Here is a 21084-nt window from a genome sequence, read left to right as displayed (position 1 = left end):
TAGGATGTAGAATGAGATCTGAACGACCATCCGTTTTAATATGCCAAAACTTTCAAGGACCTGTAAATCTAAGACAGGCCTCTATAAAATTTGACTAAACTTAGGACTCACTCTACACACGCGCGCGCGCACACACACACAGATCCACCCCCTCTTCTTTTTTCCTTGCTCAACCACAATTGTTCAGCCCCTCTTAACACCAAGCACGGAGAAATGTTGCAAACACAACTACTAACCACAAACAGATTGTTGCTAGGTGATGACTCTAAAGCGAATTTTAAATTGGTCTTATGATCCTCGGTGATGTTGCTACTGCTGTCTGCTGATATCGTTGCCTGTTTATGTGATGTCGATGTTGAATATTTTAATTAGATATAGTACTTTATCTGGGATCCGCATCCTCCCAGGTAACTCACTCAACACAATTGAAACAGACGGCTCAGATTTACTCTCATCCGATTGGGATTCGGGATGACAGAGGGGGCAGGATTATTTGTGCTTTGAGATGCGTGCCAATTTATTTTTTCTGACCGTCCGATTCAATTCTACTCAGTCAGTCAACCTGAGGGGATACGAATTCCTTTATCCGAAGGGCTTAGGGTTCCGACATGGCGTTGGCCATTGATGTTATTTATTCAAAAAAGATAATCAGCGCAATCTTTGGTTTAATTTTAATATGATTGTTATTAGTAAACTTCCCCAAATTTTTGAGAGAGGACCCTGATCTATACATTCAATAAAAATCAATAGCTACCACAGAATTTCACAAAACGTAACATAGTGATAAGAGGAGCGACAGTTACTATGCGCACCAAAACATCTAAATGAATTACGCAAAAAAACAAAAAATAAGGGTAGATCCAGTGGAAGAATAAAAAGCAAATTACACATTTTACTAGACAGAATCAACTGAAAACCACTACCATATATCTAGTTAAAAATGGAGGAAAAAAAATAAAAGAAAGGGAAGCATAATACAAAAGATTAAAAGTAAGATTTAGTTTTCTGTCATAGTGGCAATGCCAGTAACTAAGTCTTCCATCTTCTCATGCTCCTTGTTCAACATCTACCAATCCAACAAACACAAAAAATATACTAATAATGCTGCACAATATTATCAGCTAACACTAACTTTCACAAGAAACTTTTACAAGGCAGCCCTATATTTTGGGGGAATAATATGAAAAAGAAGAAGTACCTTGTTGTTGATGAGGTTGTGAAGAGCAATGACACTGCGAATGAGTGAAGAAAGGTATATAACCAGCATCATGTCATTTGTTTTCACTGCATTACAATTATGAAAATGTTAGTGTCTTTACTGTTAAATTAACTGGCTTTGAACATTAGACAAATCAGACACAGCTCAATGTACTTTAGCTTTCTCGAGAATTTATAGAACCATTACCTGAAAATGCCTTGACCAACTCATTAACATTCAGATTGGGTAGTAGGTTGAATATGTCCTGTCAGAGAGAAAAAAATGATAATCAGAGATGTAAATTAACAACAACGATCCAAAAATATTAATACAAGATGCTTTTCCCACATTAAAATATGCACAATCGTATCTCTTGCACAGAGACCATGCCACGGCTCTTTTACCTAAGATATACCTCTTATTTTGTTTATGTATTCTCTATGTTCCGTGCAAATGATACTTAATATTATTCATGCCAGCAAGACATCTGAAACTTACAGATGTGTATAAAATTACCTAATTATAAAATTCTATAGAAAATCAGAAAACCAAATGAACTCTTGCTAGATTGCGGTATGTTCTTTCTACCAGAAAACCAGAATTTTGTTGAGTACCTGCAAGTGGTACAAAATTTCATGATTGAGCGGAAGTTTCCCATCGACAACAAGTTCAAGATAACTACGTATCTCTCTTAGCCTCGCATCAAGTCCCTTCAATGCTGTAAGTTTGCTTGTCACCTTCACTCAACCCAAGTCAATTAGTTTCAATTAATTATATCAAATTAAAGCTGTTCAATTTGAACATCATGAGATAAAAGGATAACTACTGATTATTACCTCTGTTGCAAGCGTGCTGATTGTTGTGTCCTTGACGTCTCTCAGCAAGTGCTCAACCCCTACATGAATCAACCAATTAGAAAAGATAAAATTGTTTATGGCACCAGTAAAAAACCTGATATTGGAATTCACATGTTGAAATGTCAAAACTAATAAAATGTCATACAATAAATATTTAAAATTGTTTACAACCAATTCTATTGGGCAAGTATAGGTATTCTACCATCAAAGCCTAGCAGAAAGATTAGGTCCAGTCAAACCGTAAAATTTCAGGAGCAAAGCCAGGAGTAAAAAAAATTAATGCAATTATTCAAATAAATTACATACCAATTTCCTCGACCTCATGGGCAGCAATCTCTGAAGGGACATGCACAAATATGTTCTGAGACTTCTGAGTAGCATTCTGTTCACAAAATCTTGGAGTTAGCTCATCAAAAATACTTAAATATATCAAATACTTTTGACAGGCATGGGATGAGAGAGCATTTTTTTATTTATAGAAATTATTTGAAAATAATATAGGGTACTAGATGGATTGTCTTGAGATTTGGATCTTACAGAAGGCACTGTAAAAAAAATTGGTTCCTTTAGGTGATCTTATGTGGCATCAGATGGATGATATGCTAAACTTAAAGGAAACAAAAAAAGAAATTCGGTTCCTTTAGAATTGCCTAAAGGACCTGAAAAAATCTTTCAATTTCTTCTATGAGAATAAAATTTCCATGCAATCCATCTATTATTCTAGACTAGGGTTCAAATGCTTCCATTTTTTGTGCCTCCATCATGCCTCCACTTTTCAATTTTCTAATAACAAAAGTTATAAAATTTATATGTCAAAATAAAAATCGATAGATATGATCTTATATTATTTTCTCCACATGCACATAAAAAATTATCACTTTTCAATTTATGTTTTATATGAATCAATAAGTTGAAAAATCAACATCCAGAATTTAAATTTATCCACATCGGTGTATTTTTTCAAGCTCTTGATGCTAATCAAAACAAAATCAAAATGCCGTGATCTTTTATGTGTGCATAAAGAAAATCTAACAATTTAATTTTGAAATTTAAGTTACTGTAGTTTTAAGAATGGAGGCATTTGAACCCTCCTCATTATCCTATATTATTTTTATATAATTTCTATAAATAAAAAATTATGTTTTGAGAGGAGGCCAAGGAAAAAAAAAGGTAGGGGAGGTGGGGTTGTTCGGCTTACCTCCTTGACTTCTTCGATAGCGTAGTAGGCTTTAGTAGGTATACCCAGCTCCTTTGGCTGCACATCTATTATGACCAAAACTGGGTTCGGCACATATCTGAAATTATTCCAAAGAAATAATCTCAAGGGCTTATCACATATTAAAAACCACAAAGAGAGAGACTACTTGTGCATTTTGGTGGAAGCTGCTCTAATAATTGTGTTTTATATGGAGTTAAAGCATTCCAGTGATGGTCTTAACACATACAACAAAGTTCATGCCAAAGTAACAGAAAATGAATTTGACTGGTATTGTAAAGGTATATTATTTGCTTGGTCAAGTGTGATCAAATGGCTTTGAGTATCTTACTGAGTAAAAAGAGAATGAACGCTCAAATCATTTTCACGCAGCTTCGGGCCAGTGCTGTACCATCCAACCACATGTTCCTTGGCTAATAAAGGTAGCAAATAAACAATTACATGTTACAAAAATAAAGATTACATCCAATGAACCAATCCAGAAGAATTATACAAAAAGTCATTGAAGAAAAGTGTAGGAAAGTACCATTGATTCTTTTGAACATGCCGAACATTGCTTCATGGTAATTGTGATCAAGGAACCAGATGCTTGGATCCTTGTCATCCTCCTCAAAGGGCACTGTTAATTTTTTTTTTCATATGAGCAAAATTTATTTAGAACAGAATAAATAACTAATATGGTATGTTTAAGATAGAGACCACATTGAAATTGCCCATTGGACCAAAAGACAACTTTTTTCTTAACATAAACAGTACAATCTAGTGGACATCAATCATATTCTTGCACAAAATAAATCATCCTATGTACCACTTATATATTTCCAGAGAAAAGTAAGAGAATAATTTAACAAACTAAAAGTGAAGTTTTAATGAAGTAAACCTAGAACAAACCGCAAACTACTTCACTTTGTTTAAAAACAAAACGCAATTAAGGAAACAACAGAGAAGAGGAAAAAATATATACAAAGAGAAAATTTGGTCAAAGAAAGAAGAGAAGAGACCAGCATAGCTGTTGCAGACATCAACAACTCCACGGTGCACGGAGCCCAGAAGCACGCCAACGACTCTCTTCCCCGAAACCCTAGCGACTCTATTGTAGTTGTCGACAATGCTAAGCAGCACCAACGGGTGCACCACCACCTTCTCAATCGATCTCGAAGAAACCTGTTGCGCCTTTATCACATCCATTTCTCTCTCTCACTCTCTCTATAGATTTCTACACCTCAGAGGTAGGCTTAGATAGAGGAGGTGAGCCGATCGGGAGACCTCGTCTGGGGCAGAGATCGGGGTGCTTAGATTGGAGCAGAGGCTGCTTGAGGAAGGGGAAAGGGTGGAGAAGCAATAATGGGCTAAGCCACTTCTCTAGAGATCAATTACTTAGTTATTTTTTATGTTGGGCTATTTATTCAAAAGAGCCCAATATAATTTCAAACTGGGCTTTTTGGTGTAAATAGGCCTTTTAATTGAACGAGTGTGCAGTGCGCTCTTGTTAAGTAATTAGGCCCAATTATTCTTTACGGTGCTCATTCTACTTCGCTATATTTCTCACCGGCTGAATGAACAGTAATCATCAAAATATTCTGTGCTAATTACTCTGTAATATGTTGTGTAACGGGTTTATATACGGACTAATTATTGTGAGAAAATGGCCGCGCCATTTAACTCTTTAGAAAAGTAGCCTCAAACTCTTATACATTCAATGAATTTTCTCTTTACTTTTTAAGTCTTTATGGCGGAAACAATACACTGTTTCGTGTAACATGAGTTAATAGGTCTTTCTGATGGGTCCTGAACTCCTGATGACCAATAATACATTCAAGCAGTAGAAAATGAGGTAACGAGTCGGAGAAAAGAACACCCAAGGCCATAGTGACAAATGAATTATTCGGATTCGGTTCGGCGAGATCAAAAATTCGTGATTCGGGTATAATTCGGGTATAATTCGGGAATGATTCGGAATTATCCGGATCAGAAATCTTAGTCCTGCAAGGGAGCAAAAAAATAATTGTTTTTGGAAAAATTCAGGAAAAATTCGTGAATAATTCTTGAATAATTCGTAAAATTTGGGAATTATTCGGGTTTAATTCGGTCAAAGTTCGGTCAACCGAATAATTCGGTGTTCGGTTCGACATCTCCCCAAAAAAGAATTAAACAGGTATAATTCGGATATAATTCGGGTAACTTGTCACTATGCCCAAGGCTAACAATTTTGAAGACCCGTTTTTGGAGACACTTTCTGATCATATATCTGATGAAATAAATAAAAAGTAAAGAGAATTTAAAGAGGAATAAATTAATTTAATCCACTATATATCCTTACCTATTCTCTCTCTTTTTCATAGACAAACCTTTTATTGTTATTATCGTCATCGACATTATTAACAAAATAAATTTATCATTATTATTGTTTTTGCTTTTGTTATTGTTATTATTAGTATTAGTATAATAATTATTGAGTAAAGCTAGCGTGTGAGCACAACTTCAAAAGTATATCGGATCGACTTTGATTACCGAATCCAAACCGTTGAAATCCATGTACTTCATGAGTGATGCATGTATACGTAAAATTTTAAAAGTTTCGGTTTTATTTACTACAAAGTCAAGCGGTCAAATGAATGAACATTTTATAAGTTAATTTATAAGTTGTTTTATATATTCAACTTTTATCATTTCTTTGACCGCTTGACTTTGTAGTAAATAAAACCGAAACTTTTAAAATTTTACGTGTACATGCATCACTCATAAAGTACATGGATTTCAACGGTTTGAATTCGGTGATAGAAGTCGATTCGATATACTTTTAAAGTTGTGCTCATCAAACTCTCTTGGTGAACACATCACACCCTAACTTTACTCATAATTATTTGTATTATTATTATTGTTGTTGTTAGAACACTTTTTTTGCCTTTTTCATTTTCACCTTACTAAAAAATTATTATAATTCTTATGTGCTTATAGTTTTGTTAGTATTTTGGAAATCTTTCTTTATGCGGTGATCAAAGGACTCTGTAAGTTTATCATAAATATTATTTTTAGGTGGAGGGTCTCAGCGAAGTATTTACTATTCATAAGAAATCTCAATCTAATTTTGAAGCATGTGACTAGAGGTGCTACTTTTACTCGATTACTCGGATTCGATCCGGAACCGAACTGGATCCGACCCGGAACCGATCCGGATCCGATTAATTTGGATAGGGTATGGTTTAAAAAATATAACCGGTTAAATTATGGGTATGGTTACAAAATTAATAATTTAATATCCGACCCGGATCCGAACCGAAACCGATACTGTCATGGGTAGGATATGGGTTTCATTTAATTATCTGACCCATAACCGAACCCGACCCGATACCCGTATAAATACCCGATAAAACATATATTAATAATTATTAATATATAAAAATACAACTTTACATATTAATTTTTGCATAAGCCGTGGTGAGCCCAGTACTTTTTTTAATATGAGAAAATAGAATGCAGTAACATATTCGCTATGTTTATACACATAGATTGATGCCAAATTTATTTCTTCTATAACAACTGCATTAATTTTTTAAATAAAATTTATTACTATGGATACATCCTTCAATATTTGCCTTGATATCCTCTGCATAATAATGAAAATTTATTGCTCTCATTGATATGTCATTTCTACAAATTATTAGTATTTCATTCATAGATTTTTTGAACCATAGAAATGAAATCGTCATCTCTAATATTTTACTTTTTAAAAATTAGTATTTCTTCAATATTTTTTTTCAAAAGTTATTTTCTTTCCATCCTCTTGATTTTTTTGTGACATATACCTGCTCCGGATCCGGAACCGCCCCGTATCCGAACCAGACCCAATAATCTACAAACAAGTTATGGGTATATATCTACCTGAAACCGAAATACTGGACCCGAAATATCTACGGGTAGATAGGTACCTGGATCCGGACCCAACCCGAATTGAAACAGATAAGTGTATGGATCGAAATTTGGACCCGAACACTTTTAGGGTACAAGTCCAAATATAATAGTATCCTGACCCAATCCGACCCGATAGCACCTCTACATGTGACATACCATACGGAAAGCATTATCATAAATATTTTTACAGTAAAGATGCAACGACAAAACAGATTCTAAATTTCACAGATGAAATTCACAGACACTGATTTGTGAGCTTAAAGCTTGTACTTTTTGAATGCAAAACATTAAAAAATTTAGAGTTCATTCAATGAGTCATCTATCTATAATCTGGAATTTTTCTAATGAGCGAAATTATGTAATATCTTTATTCAGATGGACTTGGTCCGAAATTTGACTATATATTAAACAGTAAAACCGACAAAAAATAAACGGAGAATTTGGACCAATTGCTTTCTCTGGTAGAAGTCTTTTGTGTACAGATATACAATCCCTATCCAGCTAATTTCAATGCAATTGCACGTGTTTGTGATTATCAAGGAAGGATCTTAAAAATATAACAGCTCTTCTGTTTTCTTTTGTTTTGAAATCCTTGGTAGAAGTTGCAAAATCGAGCAATCAAACTCTCGACTTTTCAGTAACCAACAAACCTAGGATATTTTTTTAACCAACTGGACTACCTCTTCTTTTTTCATAGTCCTTCTATGGGTAAGGCTAAGGTGCTATGGGTTGCATAGAGACCTACGGTGCTACGGCTCAATATTCGAGTTTTCAAAATCCAAACGGTCGATCCGAACTGTTCATTTTATTCTCCATATTAATGTGTTTGGAGACCAAATTTTACATTTTTTGAAAAATTTTTACTATTTTTTTAGATAGGTAGAAAATCACTTGATCTAAAAAATTCTGCACTATTCAGATATTTGATTTTCTACCTATCTAAAAAAAATAGTAAACAATTTTCAAAAAATGTAAAATTTGGTCTCCAAACACATATTATGGAGAACAAGATGAACGGTTCGGATCGACCGTTTGAATCTTGAAAACCTGAATATTGAGCCATAGTACTGTAGATCTCTATGCAGCCCATAGCACCTTAGCCTTACTCCCTTCTATTTTCATAGTCTTTTTATTTGAATAAAGATTCACGCATAAAAATTAAATTCGTTTAAGGTTGGAGGTCCTGCCTGTAAATATCCATAAAGAGTCTCATTCGATTATTGAGTTTTAAATTTGTAACCTCTATATAGTCTATAGAGTACATTGTTTTTAACTATTAGATTAAAATTAAATACTTGTTCTTAACATCGCCCTTTTAAAGTGTCAAAAGTTTTTGTTAATCATGACAGAATAATTAAACAAGAAATTATAGTCAGTCTAAATAATAATCACTATCTGATTAAGGAAATCACCACTTGCACTAAATAAAGCTTTCAAATCCAACCGTTGGCCAGAGGGTTGACTAGATTTTTAATTTGGTTCAAGCTTGCTTCTAATCCAGAACGTTGGCCAGCAAGTTGACTAGATTTCTTCTTTGGTGCAACCACAGACCACTGTTTTTTTTTTTTTATAATAAAAAAAACTTTTGATTGTTTATGTGAAAATTGAAATGTAAAACCCGTACCATTGGACTGATTTTTTTAGAAAAGAAATACATATTTTTTTTTTTAAATGAGAGAACATTTTTAATGTCATGGAAGCAACATAGTTCATTTGAAAGTTCGCTAAAAAATTACATACTTATGTATTTTTGTGCATATATATGGCTTTTTTAGAGTTATCTTATATATTGGAGAGAGGAGAAATCTTCCGCGCAAAATGCAAAGCGCTCATATATAAAGGAATAGTATCAAATATATGTTTCCTTTACAATTTTTATTTTTATTTTTGTGATGTTGTCGTACGTAAAAAATTGAAGCAAATATACAGTTTCTTAGTAAATTTTTAAAGAAAACGAATATTTGATGTGGTTTTTTTTATACTATAAAAAAAGTTTCTCTAAAAGTTTTTTTTAAAAAACATTTATAATGAAAGAAAAAGTAGCATAGTTGGCTAAAAAAAATATTCTAAAAATGTTGGTTACTCAAAGTTGGGAGTTCGATTCCCTCTCGTGACTTCGTAGCCTCTGCGAAAGTTTTCAAACAAAATATTTATCATGTTCTAAAATAAAATATTTATCACATGCATGTTGAATATTAACTATTGAAAAATCTGACCAAAAGATTGTTTTCCTTTGACAGTATTTGCGTTGTATCGATTGAATGAGGAAACAACGAAACATCTTTCTAGAGACTGTCATTTTGAAAGCATCTATATATTGGATATTCGGTGACAATAACCACTGATTTTGAAAAAAAAAATTGTTGGATAAAACAAGGACGAAACAGCTACAAGAGTTGCTGCTGATTTGCTATATTTGTCTTGTAGAGAGAGAGACACACACAAAGACTTTTAGAGAACAATCAAAGACTATTGAAGAACTGTTAGAGGAGATTGAGATTCAGTAAAATTGGATGAATATAAGATATATATCTTAATAAGAAAGGCTCATATATCTTTTGGTTTTGTTGGACTTTTCTGTTTTGCTTTATCAGAGACGTTTTCTATATATTCAGTTTTTTTTTTCTTACTCTTTTGTAATTATACCAAAGAGTTTAATCTTTAAACCATAAATAATGTAACCAACTGAAGTTAATTAAATAGAAATATGACTCATATTCTTACTTTTAAAAAAAAAACTTTCTATTCGAAGTCTCCACGGCAACCATTTCAATGTTATTAACTCACTTGAGAATTTAGATTTAAAAAAAAAAAAATCCAAGATATTTATTTTCTTCTTATGACAATTTGTTCAAACAAGCTTCGCAACAAGTTTTGACCAACTACAGCGACACTATTTTGAAAAAAAAAAAAATTATAAAACGAACCATGCAAAATTAATATTTGCATATTCTACAAAGAGATATTGGTTCAATTTAGCATCGTAAGTGGTATCAATTTTATTTTCTTGAAAATTTAATGTATGTTCAATCGAGGTTTATGTTTTGAAATATACACTGAATGAATGATTTTGCAAAAAGTTATTTTTAAATAAATATTGCAAATTAAGTATCTCTTATATAAAAAGAAAAATAATTTGTTAGAAAGCTTTCTCATCTCCAAATTTGTACATTTAATGTATTTTAATTTGATGTTTATATAGGATCCTGAATTCATATTAATAGAAGCAAATAGATTGGAATGGGCTATTTATTTATACAATGAAAAAAAAAGTTATATTTATTATAACAAACAAACTAACAACTAGAAACCATTCAAAGGCACCAGTGGAATGTCATAATCTCTCTTGCATGTTGCACAGGTAATCTTGCTGCATTTAATATATACCCATCAATTTGTTCCTTTTTTCAGGTTTGACTAGCTTATTTTTCTCAGTCATGTATATTTATTTAGTCAATATTTTGCTAAATACAAGTTGTAGAATTACATGCAAGCATTTCCAATTTAGCTGATGTTAGTAATCTAATTAAATATGATCTCAAAGACTCATAATCTCAGTAAACTCTTAACAAATTAACACCTACATCACAATTAGTTACAGCAAAGAAACATATTCATAAGACTTTTAGTAAATGCTCCATAATAAAAATAGAAATTTTAAACCATTTTGCAATAGAGTACCAAAAGTTATCAACAATGTCTATTTTTACAATTTTTTGTCACAACGCCTACATTTTGACCTTAACAACAAAAGCAAAGATCTAGCTTTAGTTTTAGCTCTTGAACTACATTGGCTTTGTATCAGAAACAAAAGTTGTGTTACCACGCCGGCATTGACGGCTTCGCCGCGGGCCCACGATGACTCCCCGCACATTGCCAAAAGAACCGAAATTGCATATTCACTTCCTTCATTTTCGGACGAAACCATAAAAATGTGTTTTACAAGGACTCTTATCAAACTATTATTTGCTATCTTTGCAAGGTTTTTTTTGCCAATTTCCAATTCTAACAAGCAATCCAATGTAGCCAATGCCTTTGGAGAGGCATTCTTCGTAGTAGAAATATTTGACAAGTATTTTACTAAACCATGCATGGCACCTCCTTTAATTGCATTTTCCCTGTTTATCTTTAAAGAACATAAACCATTTATTGCTTGGACAGCAGCCTCAGATACCAGCATATCAGTTTTGCTGTCAAGGATAGAGACCAATGATCGCATGACATGTGGCGATTGACCGATCATAATGGCTAGTGCTTCGGTTGAATCTGACGTGGCAATTGTCTCCAACAAATGGCATAAGCTTATCTTGATTTTGGCATTCCCTTGACTAAGGAAGAGTACCAATGAAGCAAATTTAATGTCTTTTGTTAGAACATTGTTAAGAGAATCCAAATGGGTAGATGGTGAAAATGTTAAAAGACAATCAAGAGATGATTCGAGCAACTCTTGATTGCATAGTAAGAAAGGTGCAGGAGATTGAAAAATTAGTTCTAGTAACAAAGAGAAGAACCCTAATTGGATCAAACAAGCCCGACCAACATCCGAATCCATCCATAAATTTCTGACCTTTTTAAGCACATCAACCTTTGATTCTGACGTGGCACTTTTCGACTGGAGGAGACCCTTGAGTGTTCTGAGAGACCATTCCATGTTACCAGTTGAACCTGAATTCGAACCGGGACCGGGTTGTTTTAGTTGGCAGTTCAGGCCGGGGCCTTTTAAGAGCCACTGTTCGATCAAATGCCGCAGAGTGTGGTTCGGCACAAGAGTCGTGTCATGCAGCTGTTGCATTGTGACCGGACACGTCAAGTGGCCTTCTTCGAACCATTTTTGGATGCTAAACCGGTCGTAGGTCTGGCCGGTACTCAATGTGACCGGGTCGGTGAAGAGGTCTAGGCTAATTGGGCACCTGAAGAGATGAGGAATGCTCATTTCCACCATTATTGGTTGATTCAGAAAGATAAAGAGATATATATGCTGGATTTGTAAAATTGTAGTAGAGCGATGACACTTCAAAGAAGATATATTGGCCAGGAAAATATGAGTTTGATTGCTGTGTGTCAGAGAGAGAGAGAGCTTAAAGAAGGATGAAGTGAGCTGTCAGAGGGGGGTGGGTATGTAAGAGTTTGTATAAGGACAGAGGTCAGAAAAGAGGAAAGGTCATTTGATGGGACCAAGAGAGATCCTTTGCCATACACTTTTGCTTGGTATACGCCTATACGGCACAGTTGCACAGAGAGTAGATTAGACTAGCACAATGAGAGGGGCAAGAGGTGTGTGTGTGTGTGTTTGTGTGTGTGGGGAGAGAGAGAGAAAGAGATGGTCAATATTTCTAGAGGCATTTTGAAGTTGAAAAATAATTAGGTTCTGAGAAGAAATTGGAACCAAATTAAGTACTTGCTCTATTTTTCAGTTTGCAAGTTGTAACTGGCAATACTATTCAAAAAGAAAGAAAAAAAATGTGTTTTTGCTTTTTATTGTTCATAATTTTAACATTGTAGGACCAGAAAAAAGAAGTAAATAAACAAAAATGTGATTCTGAGTTCTGACTGAAATGCCCAACTGACCCCCATTTTCAAGAGAAATTTGGGTTTGCCGTGCTAGCTAGCAAGCACAAGAGACAGATGAATTGGTATGGAGTGATGAAATATTGAAATGCTTCAGAAATGTAGGCGATAAAATAATAAATGAGGGGCATTTTCGTCTTTTTTTTCCTCACGGAATAATAAGTAGAGAGAGAGGAACTCACAAGACTAATTAATGAGACCATGACTATGAGAGGGACAGCAGCTATTGCCCTATTGGTCAGAGAATACCATAAATTGACCATACCAAATGTATTGCTTTGAACAAAATAATTGAATTGAAAAACTATGTATTATTTTAAATTAGGGGAAAAAAAAAGGTCAAGAACAGTACAGTCATGGAATTTGTAAAGCCATACATGTGCAAACTTCAATTTGCAAAAATGAAATACAAGCAATTGTTTGAAGTTGAATTCACTTCAAAAATGAAATTTTTATCCATGGAGAAATGGATATAAAATATTGACACCTAATTTTTAAATAATTAAATTATTTGCTTCATGACCAAACGATATTTGATTTAATTTGACAAATGTGTTATTAGAATAATTAAACATATCTTTAATTAAAATAATTATTTTTTCACATCTTTGATAATGGATGTCAAAAATGACAAATTATAATAATTTAAAAAAAAATTCCTCGATGATATACACAAAAAGACATGCTACTGACTACCAAAAATAGCATGCAATATTAATAGACTCCTTTTAGAGAAAGACGAGGATCGATCTAGTTTTTAAAATTTTCATATTTATAAAGAAATTTTATTCGTAAATCTTCTGTACAGATAATATTAATTTTTGTCACTAGATTAAAAATTAATTAATAGAAATAGTATTATAATTGATATAGAATATATTTTTGGCACCTGAAAACATTTCCAATAAATAAATATGTATATAGTCATATAGCCGTTTTTTTTTCCTACCACCCTCAAAAATCAGAATTAAATGAATACCATCAGAAAAATCGGAATTCAGATTCTGCCACGTTCGCACCGTGGATCTGCGCACGGGTTGACCCGTCCGCAGATCCACGGTGCGAACGGGTCGGTGTGCAGATCCACAGTGCGAACGGGTCACTCGAGCGGGTCATGACGCGAGCCGGTCAAAGCGAGCGTGTCAGTGCACAGATCCACGGGTCGGTGCGCAGATCCACGGTGCGAATGGGTCACGCGAGTGGGTTAGGGTGCGAGCGGGTCAGTCCGCAGATCCATTTCGCAAACGGGTTGGCGATCCGTCTGCAGATCCACTGTGCGAACGTGGCGGAATCTGAAATCTAATTATTCAGGTGGTATTCATTTAATTCTGATTTTTGAGGGTGGTAGGAAAAAAAAAACGGGTCATATAGTGTCTGTTAGTGAAACTGTGAATGTATCATAATTTAAGGGGGGCTCCTCGAGCCAACAAATTGACATGTAAATATTACTTGAATATTTAGGTAAAATAGATCATGGCTAGAAAAGTTGTGGTAGGGTTTTGCACCCATTAGAGATAGCAACAGATCTCAATTTAAGGAGATCATGTCACTTTAGCAATATACTTCTTGGAAATTGGACAGAGTGGAGGATGCAACCAATCTCAATAAAAAGAAAGAAGAAGAAAATAGCATTATTTTATTTTATTTTATTTTAAAAGCTAGTCTATTCTACAATGGAGAATTAGAGAGCACTAGCATTCAATTTAACAGTGGGTTACAACTCATGAGTTGGACTAAGGCCAGAAAAATGTGGAGGCGCCAAATCTCTTGGGTCAAAGTTATAATGAAATAAGTTGTTTATTTTAAGATATTCTTATTTAAGAGAAAATGTAATGTCCCCGGGCTACAGTTCCTCAAAAATCCTCGTGTATAAAAGTCGTTCCTTTTTAGCTTAGTTCTGATGCGTTTTTAACTGCCATAACTGTCATAATCTCAACTGCTATAATTTTAAGTACACTATGTATGTTTACATAATTATATGTGTATGTTTATAGGATAATATGTGTATGTCTACAGGATAATATGTGTATGTTTACAGGATATTTCAACTGCTATAATTTTAAGTACACTATGTATGTATACAGAATTATATGTGTATGTTTATAGGATAATATGTGTATGTTTACAGGATAATATGTGTATGTTTACAGGATATTATGTATATGTTCACAGAAGGTGATCCCCAACAGCTGTCACGCGTTTTCGACAGCTGTCACGCGTTTTTAACCGCTTTCACGCATTTTTAACAACTTTCAAGCGTTTTTATGTTTACAGGATTTGTTGAATTAGTTTACAGGATTTAGTATTGATGTTTACAGGATTTAGTATTGATGTTTACAGAATTAGTTGAAAATCTCCGGGGATTTTTGGGGGACTGGAGTTGGGGGACTGTTAGCTGCTTCCCTTATTTAATTGTGACTAAAGTTGAATTGTGGATTAAATTATTTTTATTTAGTTAGAGGTAGTTACAATCATAGTTTAAACTAATTGTTAAATCGTATGTTGTTGTTTTTTTTTATTGTTAAATTGTGTATTGTTGAATTAAGAAATTTAGGACACAAGAAATTACAACCAATGGTTTTTTAGGAATAGTATTACATAAATTAGAAATAAAATTACAAAGCTGTGGTACCTAATACAGAAATTAAAAGTACAAAAGATATGTAAAATTTAAAAAGTAGCTTTAGAACACATTATACTAAAATAGAGACGAAAAATATAAATCAATCGACAACATAGATCACATTGTATTATTAATTTCTTTGTCTTCATAGTGTATTCTTAATATTATTAATTTCGAATAATATCCCCTGTAACAGTAACAGTGGCACTTGGCAACTCCTGTGATCATGTATTCTAAATTTCTAATTGTAGGACATGAGAAGAACATTAATTTTTAGTTTAGTGACTAATTTCATATAAAAGGTTGCATAATTGTATGTTTGAAATTCAAATGGAAATTATTTATGAATTGATACTTAAAGATAAAATGCTTGTCCTTGATATTTATCTTAAAGAAAATAGTTTGTTGATGATTATGCATGAATCTCTATTTTAGAAATGAATGTTTGACTTGTAATTTTTTTTTTTTTTATCTTATTCGGAATAAAGATTCCGTCAAGCAGCGTTATCTTATCAAAATGTCTTATTCTTGTTTTAAAACTATATATATGTACCAAATACTTACGATATTCATATGATTTATCTGATTTTTTTTCATTAAATTTATATATGCTTATCATTTTCACAAACAATATTTGCTGAATGCATGATCTCTTACAACCAAATTATTTACAATTCTTTTTAAAAGTAATTTATATAAACACAAAAATGTTTATACATTTTAATTGAAAATTAGTGATGTGACGATTTATTGATAATAAATATTTATACAAAACTATTATGTAGTTATGCTTAGACATACAAAAATATTTAAATATGGTGACCAAATTAAGATGCGGGGTAAACCAGGAATCAGATCTCCTGCCTCCTGGGGTGCAGGAAATTCTTGCCCCAGAGTCACTGCGAGGTAGGCCCGGTTACTGTTAAAGGGTTTAGGGTTAAAATAGTTCTGGGTTTAGATTTTAATGAGGACCCACTCTGCAGTGACTCTGGGGGCAGGAATTTCCTGCCCGGGGGCAGACGATTCGGTTCCGGTAAACCAATCAAATTCATCTGGCATGTTGAGCAAATTATTTGTTTAAATCTTTCTGACCTGATGAAGCTTTTGAAATTTGAAACAAACGACAAAGAGAAAATAACAAAATCATATGGATAAACAACATTAAAGCAATGCTTGGATCTCTTCTCCAAAAAATAAATGACAAAAAAGAATGAACACACAAGCAAGAATTATAGTCGAACTATTTTTTTTTTTAAACTTGGTAGAGACTATCAAGTATGCCTGAAATTAATTATGTTTACAACTACACAACCCTAAAACAATAAATTAAAAATGTTTTATACTAATCACTTAATATCAACGACGAGTAGAAGTAGGGTGTTCTTAAGTCCACCAAATTCTTTGGTGAACTCAAGTCTAAAACCCATTGAATCGGCTTCAAATGACGAATCCGAACCGTTGAAACCCGTCTACCTTATGAGTGATGCGTCTACATGTAAATTTTTCAAAAAAAATTAATTAATTTTGCATAGAGTCAAGTGGTCAAAAAACATTCAAAAAATAAATGCATTAAAATTAATTTATTAACCTTCTAATTTTGATCTCTTGACTTTATACTAAATTAATTCAAATGTTTAAAATTTTCATATATAGACGTATCACTCGTAAGGTAGACAGGTTTCAACAGCCCGAATTCGTCATTTAAAATAGATTTCGTTAGATTTTAGACTTGAGTTAACCAAAATATTTAGTGAAATCTACTCTATCAACACCCTGACCCACTACCATGCATGGCCTCGTAAAAGCCCATACAAAACAATAAACATTATCTCAACTCGTCAATGATTCTACTCGCTAGCAGTAGCAGCTCATGAGCAATCTCCATCACTGGGCCTTTGACTGCCAGATCTTCTGCGTCAGGAACAAACTGCAGTATGTCTGGCGAGTCAATAAAATTTGTCATGTAAATAAAAGGGAAGGAAGAAGGGCGAATTAAGTCACTGTAAAAGTTTGCTTTATCTACATTCCGATTTTCCTATTTAAACGTGACAAATATTGCTGAATTTATACATTTGAGTTCACCTTCTCTACTTCCGGAAGCGTATCCTCTGCGGAGGTTTTACCTGCGGAGTTGTGCGGTAGTTCTGATCTGGTCCGTTCGTTTCGAATCGGACGGACCATATCAGATCTTGCCCGAATTTTAAAAAAACTCAAAATTTGGTGAACCATTAATCCAGCCCGTCTGATCCGAAACGAACGTACCAGATCAAAACCACCGCACAGCTTTGCAGGTAAAACCTACGCAAAGGATAGCGTTTTCTCTACTTCCCATCTCCTTTCAATTTTGTTGTTTCGGAGCAGGTGTACAAATCCGGTCAGGTTGGGTCTCACTATGTTTTTTTTTCTTAACCTCCTTGTTATGTAATGATTGAGTTATGGAGGACAGTCATACTCTTTTAGGCATCATTTTTGGTATTATTTTATGAATGGTGTTTATCAGTGATACGCCACACATAATGATACAAATATATGTACCTTACAGGATCAGAGTCAAAGAAAATTATTGAGTCTACTAAAGAAGAGAATTAGATGGTGATGGCTTGAAAGAACGAATGGTGTTGTTCCGGATAAACCCAAATACAAGTGACCTCTCTCATTCTTTGTCATATGTTGTCGTTTTCAAAACATGCCACAAATTGTATTAGACTGCAATCATTTAATTAGCAAAGAAAGTTCCTTTGCGATTAGATTATTCTATTCAGGTTGGAAAATAACTTAAAATGAGTCTTGCTCATGCTAGCACCGATCGGTTAGGTTTTCAATTTTATGTTAATGTATTATACTTGGAGTAGAATTACAGTGTTGTTAAGCTAATTAATCTTTTAATGATTTTAATTGTAAAATCTACCATAATTATTTCAAATGATGGATTCACTGTTGTTTTTAAAAAAATAAAAACTGGATAGAAGCTATCTGGTGAATGATAGATGGATTGTTGAAACATGTCTAGTTAAAGAGTAATGTGTTTACATGTTCAATTAATCTTTTTAAAAATTAATTTAGTATAAAGTCAGGTGGTAAAAGAAGGTTTATAAATAATTTTAAACTTACATCAAATAAATTTGAAAATTTACAAATTTGTCATTAAATGCATCACTCGTAAGTAGATTTTTAACGATTAAATTCGTCGTTTGAAGTTAATCTAATAAATTTCAAGTCAAGCTCATGAAAGAGCTTAAGCTCACTAAAGAACATTCTATCGAAGTGGCTTCAAACCTATCAGAATGGCTTCAAACGATGAATCCAAACCGTTGAAACCGATCTACTTAACGAGTGATGTGGTTATATGTAAAAAAAAATGAAAAAAATTCAAATTAATTTCATATGAAGTCAAGCAGTCAACAAAAAAGGTTTATAGATTAAGTATAGTACAATCATTTTTCATTATTTTTTTAACTCTTGATTTTATACTAAATTAATTCAAAAGTTATAATTTTAATGTAAATGTATCACTTTTTTAAGCAGACCGAATTCGTCATTTAAAATTAATTCGATAGATTTTAGAATTAAACTCATCAAATAGCTTGATAAGATTAAGAACACCCTAGTTCTACTACCAACTTTTATCTTATCATATATGCTCTGCTGACGCACCTTTTTTTTATTTTACTTTTTATGTTTGGTTTACGTAAAATTCAAATACCAAAAGCTGCACCGCGTCCTAATTCTATATGAAGAATTTCTATTTTTATGGTAACGACTAAGAAAACTTCATCGGCAGAGGCTGCCCGATTTGATAAAAAATAAAGACTAAGAAAACTTCATCGCATAAAATATTTAAAATATATTGTGCTCTGTAATGCAATTTATTAATTAAGAAAAAAAAACAAAACTGATCTTTGATCAAATGACAAAAAAACAGTACTTTTTGTGTGAAAAAAGACATATTTAAAATTTATTCTTTTTATGAACATTTAACTTGAAAGAATCCATCTTTATCTTAAAAAAAAAAAAGTTGCTAAGAAGAACTTCCAGATAGGGCCATGACCGACCGACCAACCTTTCCAATCTAATGAGGTTCCTTACCGTGTGATGTTACATTCAAACTTTCATTATTAACTAACGCTAATCTAAACACTTAACTTATCTTTCACTGCAAAAAAGCGGTGCCGCTTAAAGCAAAAGTCAGAGGCATCTCCTCCTCCATTTCATCTGTACTTTTTTCTTATCATCTCCTTCATCTGAGTCAGTATTTCTGTCTGGTGGATCTAGTTACTATTTTTGGTGCTTTTGCCTAGTGGATCTGACCACTTTCATCTGTTATTGTTCGAACTGGAGCTTTCATCTAACGGATTTGGCAACCATTTTTTTAGTTATTTTGCTTCATAGTTTTGGTCATCGCTCTTCGTATCGTCCTTCTAGGGGTTTTATTCTGTAATACCAGCGGTTCGCTTTTTCTTATCTTCTCTTGAGCTCTTTTTCTCATCTTTGACAATAAAAGAGTGGGTAGAATGAGTTGTACATATAGTTACTTTATATGTTGTTTGTGCTGGGTTTGTTTTATGTGCTCTCCCTTTTCTGCTTTCTGCACTGGTGGCTCTTTACTAGAACCTCTGAGTAGTGACTGTCTTAGTTTGGTTGATTCAGTTCTTGATCCGGTTTGATTCAGGGTCTCTCTTGGGATTTCTGAGTGGTGACTGTTCTGGCCCGGTTGATTCAGTTCCCGATCTAGTTTGATTCAGTGCCTTCTACGATGAAAGTCTGTCAGTAGAACAACTATGCGCACAGAGAAAACCATCACTAGGCTCCTATCATTTCTATCAAGCAAGGATGACTAAAATTGTATCCACATGATGCACATACCACTATGTGTTTTTAGTTTGTTTACAACTGAGTATATTCTAAGACATATTCTATCTAATCTTATGTAACAACTGGTTTGTAACTCTTTAAATTAATAAAATCGCCAACGGATTCTACTGCAAAAAAAAAAAAAAAAGCTGACACTAAACTCAAAATTAAAAGATCCCGTAAATTCTAAGCATGTTCAAATTCTTTATTGCCCATGTTTTGAATAACTTCACGAGGTGAGGTACCTAAGAGGATACTCTTCAAGTGATCCCTATATTTTCTTTTCTAATGTAAAACATTAAGCTCTCTCGTCAAATTTATTCGGCTTTCCTCAATTTTATTTTTTAACTCTGCATTATAAATGATGCCTATTTGAAATATAGAAGATACGCTTTAAAAGTCGTGTCAGATCAAATCGGATGATTGTCCTCGATCTGAATTCCAACGGTGCCACGTGAGAACAAGTATCCCTTTAATCATACTTTCCATGCCTCACTTGATCGATCAATTCAAAAGGCATTTTAAGAACTTAATATTTTTTTTAAAAAGAAAGGGGGACACTATGGCGTCACTTGTTTACGACAGAATATTGCTTAAATTAAAGCGCCTGTTCTATGCTTCTGTTGCATTTTCTACGCAAAAGCATGCATGCTTACATGCCTCTTCAAATTAAAATACTTTGAACTTTTGGATTTAGCGATTGAATTTTTGTTAATTACGTGTTTCTTACAATCTCAATTCATCCAGCTGCGGATGGTAGCGAGAAAAAAATAAGCTAAATTCGCTTATAATTGTAACTTTATATATGTAGTTTATTAAATTTTGTAATATTATATATATCAATACTTTTCAGTCTCTT

At 33.3% G+C, this 21084-nt stretch overlaps 2 protein-coding genes across 2 annotated transcripts; both read right to left on the bottom strand.

The window, feature by feature from the left end:
* Positions 1 to 739: 739 nt before the first annotated feature.
* On the bottom strand, positions 740 to 4632 carry LOC144566039 (26S proteasome non-ATPase regulatory subunit 7 homolog A-like). Its single transcript, XM_078315894.1, has 10 exons — positions 4273 to 4632; positions 3798 to 3890; positions 3603 to 3684; positions 3254 to 3350; positions 2362 to 2437; positions 2035 to 2093; positions 1813 to 1935; positions 1406 to 1463; positions 1199 to 1284; positions 740 to 1066 (listed from the first exon to the last, which is right to left on the bottom strand). The coding sequence occupies exons 1-10, from the start codon at positions 4457 to 4459 to the stop codon at positions 998 to 1000; spliced, it is 930 nt and encodes a 309-aa protein (XP_078172020.1). The 5' UTR covers positions 4460 to 4632; the 3' UTR covers positions 740 to 997.
* Positions 4633 to 10724: 6092 nt separating this feature from the next.
* Positions 10725 to 12647, bottom strand: LOC144566347 (U-box domain-containing protein 26-like). The gene has a single exon (XM_078316359.1). It carries the CDS (start codon positions 12123 to 12125, stop codon positions 10890 to 10892), a length of 1236 nt encoding a protein of 411 aa, XP_078172485.1. The 5' UTR covers positions 12126 to 12647; the 3' UTR covers positions 10725 to 10889.
* Between the last annotated feature and the right edge of the window lie 8437 nt (positions 12648 to 21084).

Source organism: Carex rostrata, chromosome 15 (assembly GCF_964058835.1).
Source record: "Carex rostrata chromosome 15, lpCarRost1.2, whole genome shotgun sequence".
NCBI lineage: Eukaryota > Viridiplantae > Streptophyta > Magnoliopsida > Poales > Cyperaceae > Carex > Carex rostrata.
The sequence above is the reverse complement of the archived record's forward strand: the minus strand, read 5'-3'. Positions and strand labels throughout refer to the sequence as shown.

What these genes read in the sequence shown, in the direction of transcription:
- LOC144566039 (XM_078315894.1), bottom strand. Translation starts at nt 4,459, where the DNA reads ATGGATGTGATAAAGGCGCAACAGGTTTCTTCGAGATCGATTGAGAAG. An exon ending in TGTCTGCAACAGCTATGCTG is followed by an intron (nt 3,891 to 4,272) that starts GTCTCTTCTCTT and finishes AAAAATTAACAG; the next exon opens with TGCCCTTTGAGGAGGATGAC. An exon ending in GTTCATTCTCTTTTTACTCA is followed by an intron (nt 3,351 to 3,602) that starts GTAAGATACTCA and finishes GAATAATTTCAG; the next exon opens with ATATGTGCCGAACCCAGTTT.
- LOC144566347 (XM_078316359.1), bottom strand. Translation starts at nt 12,125, where the DNA reads ATGGTGGAAATGAGCATTCCTCATCTCTTCAGGTGCCCAATTAGCCTA.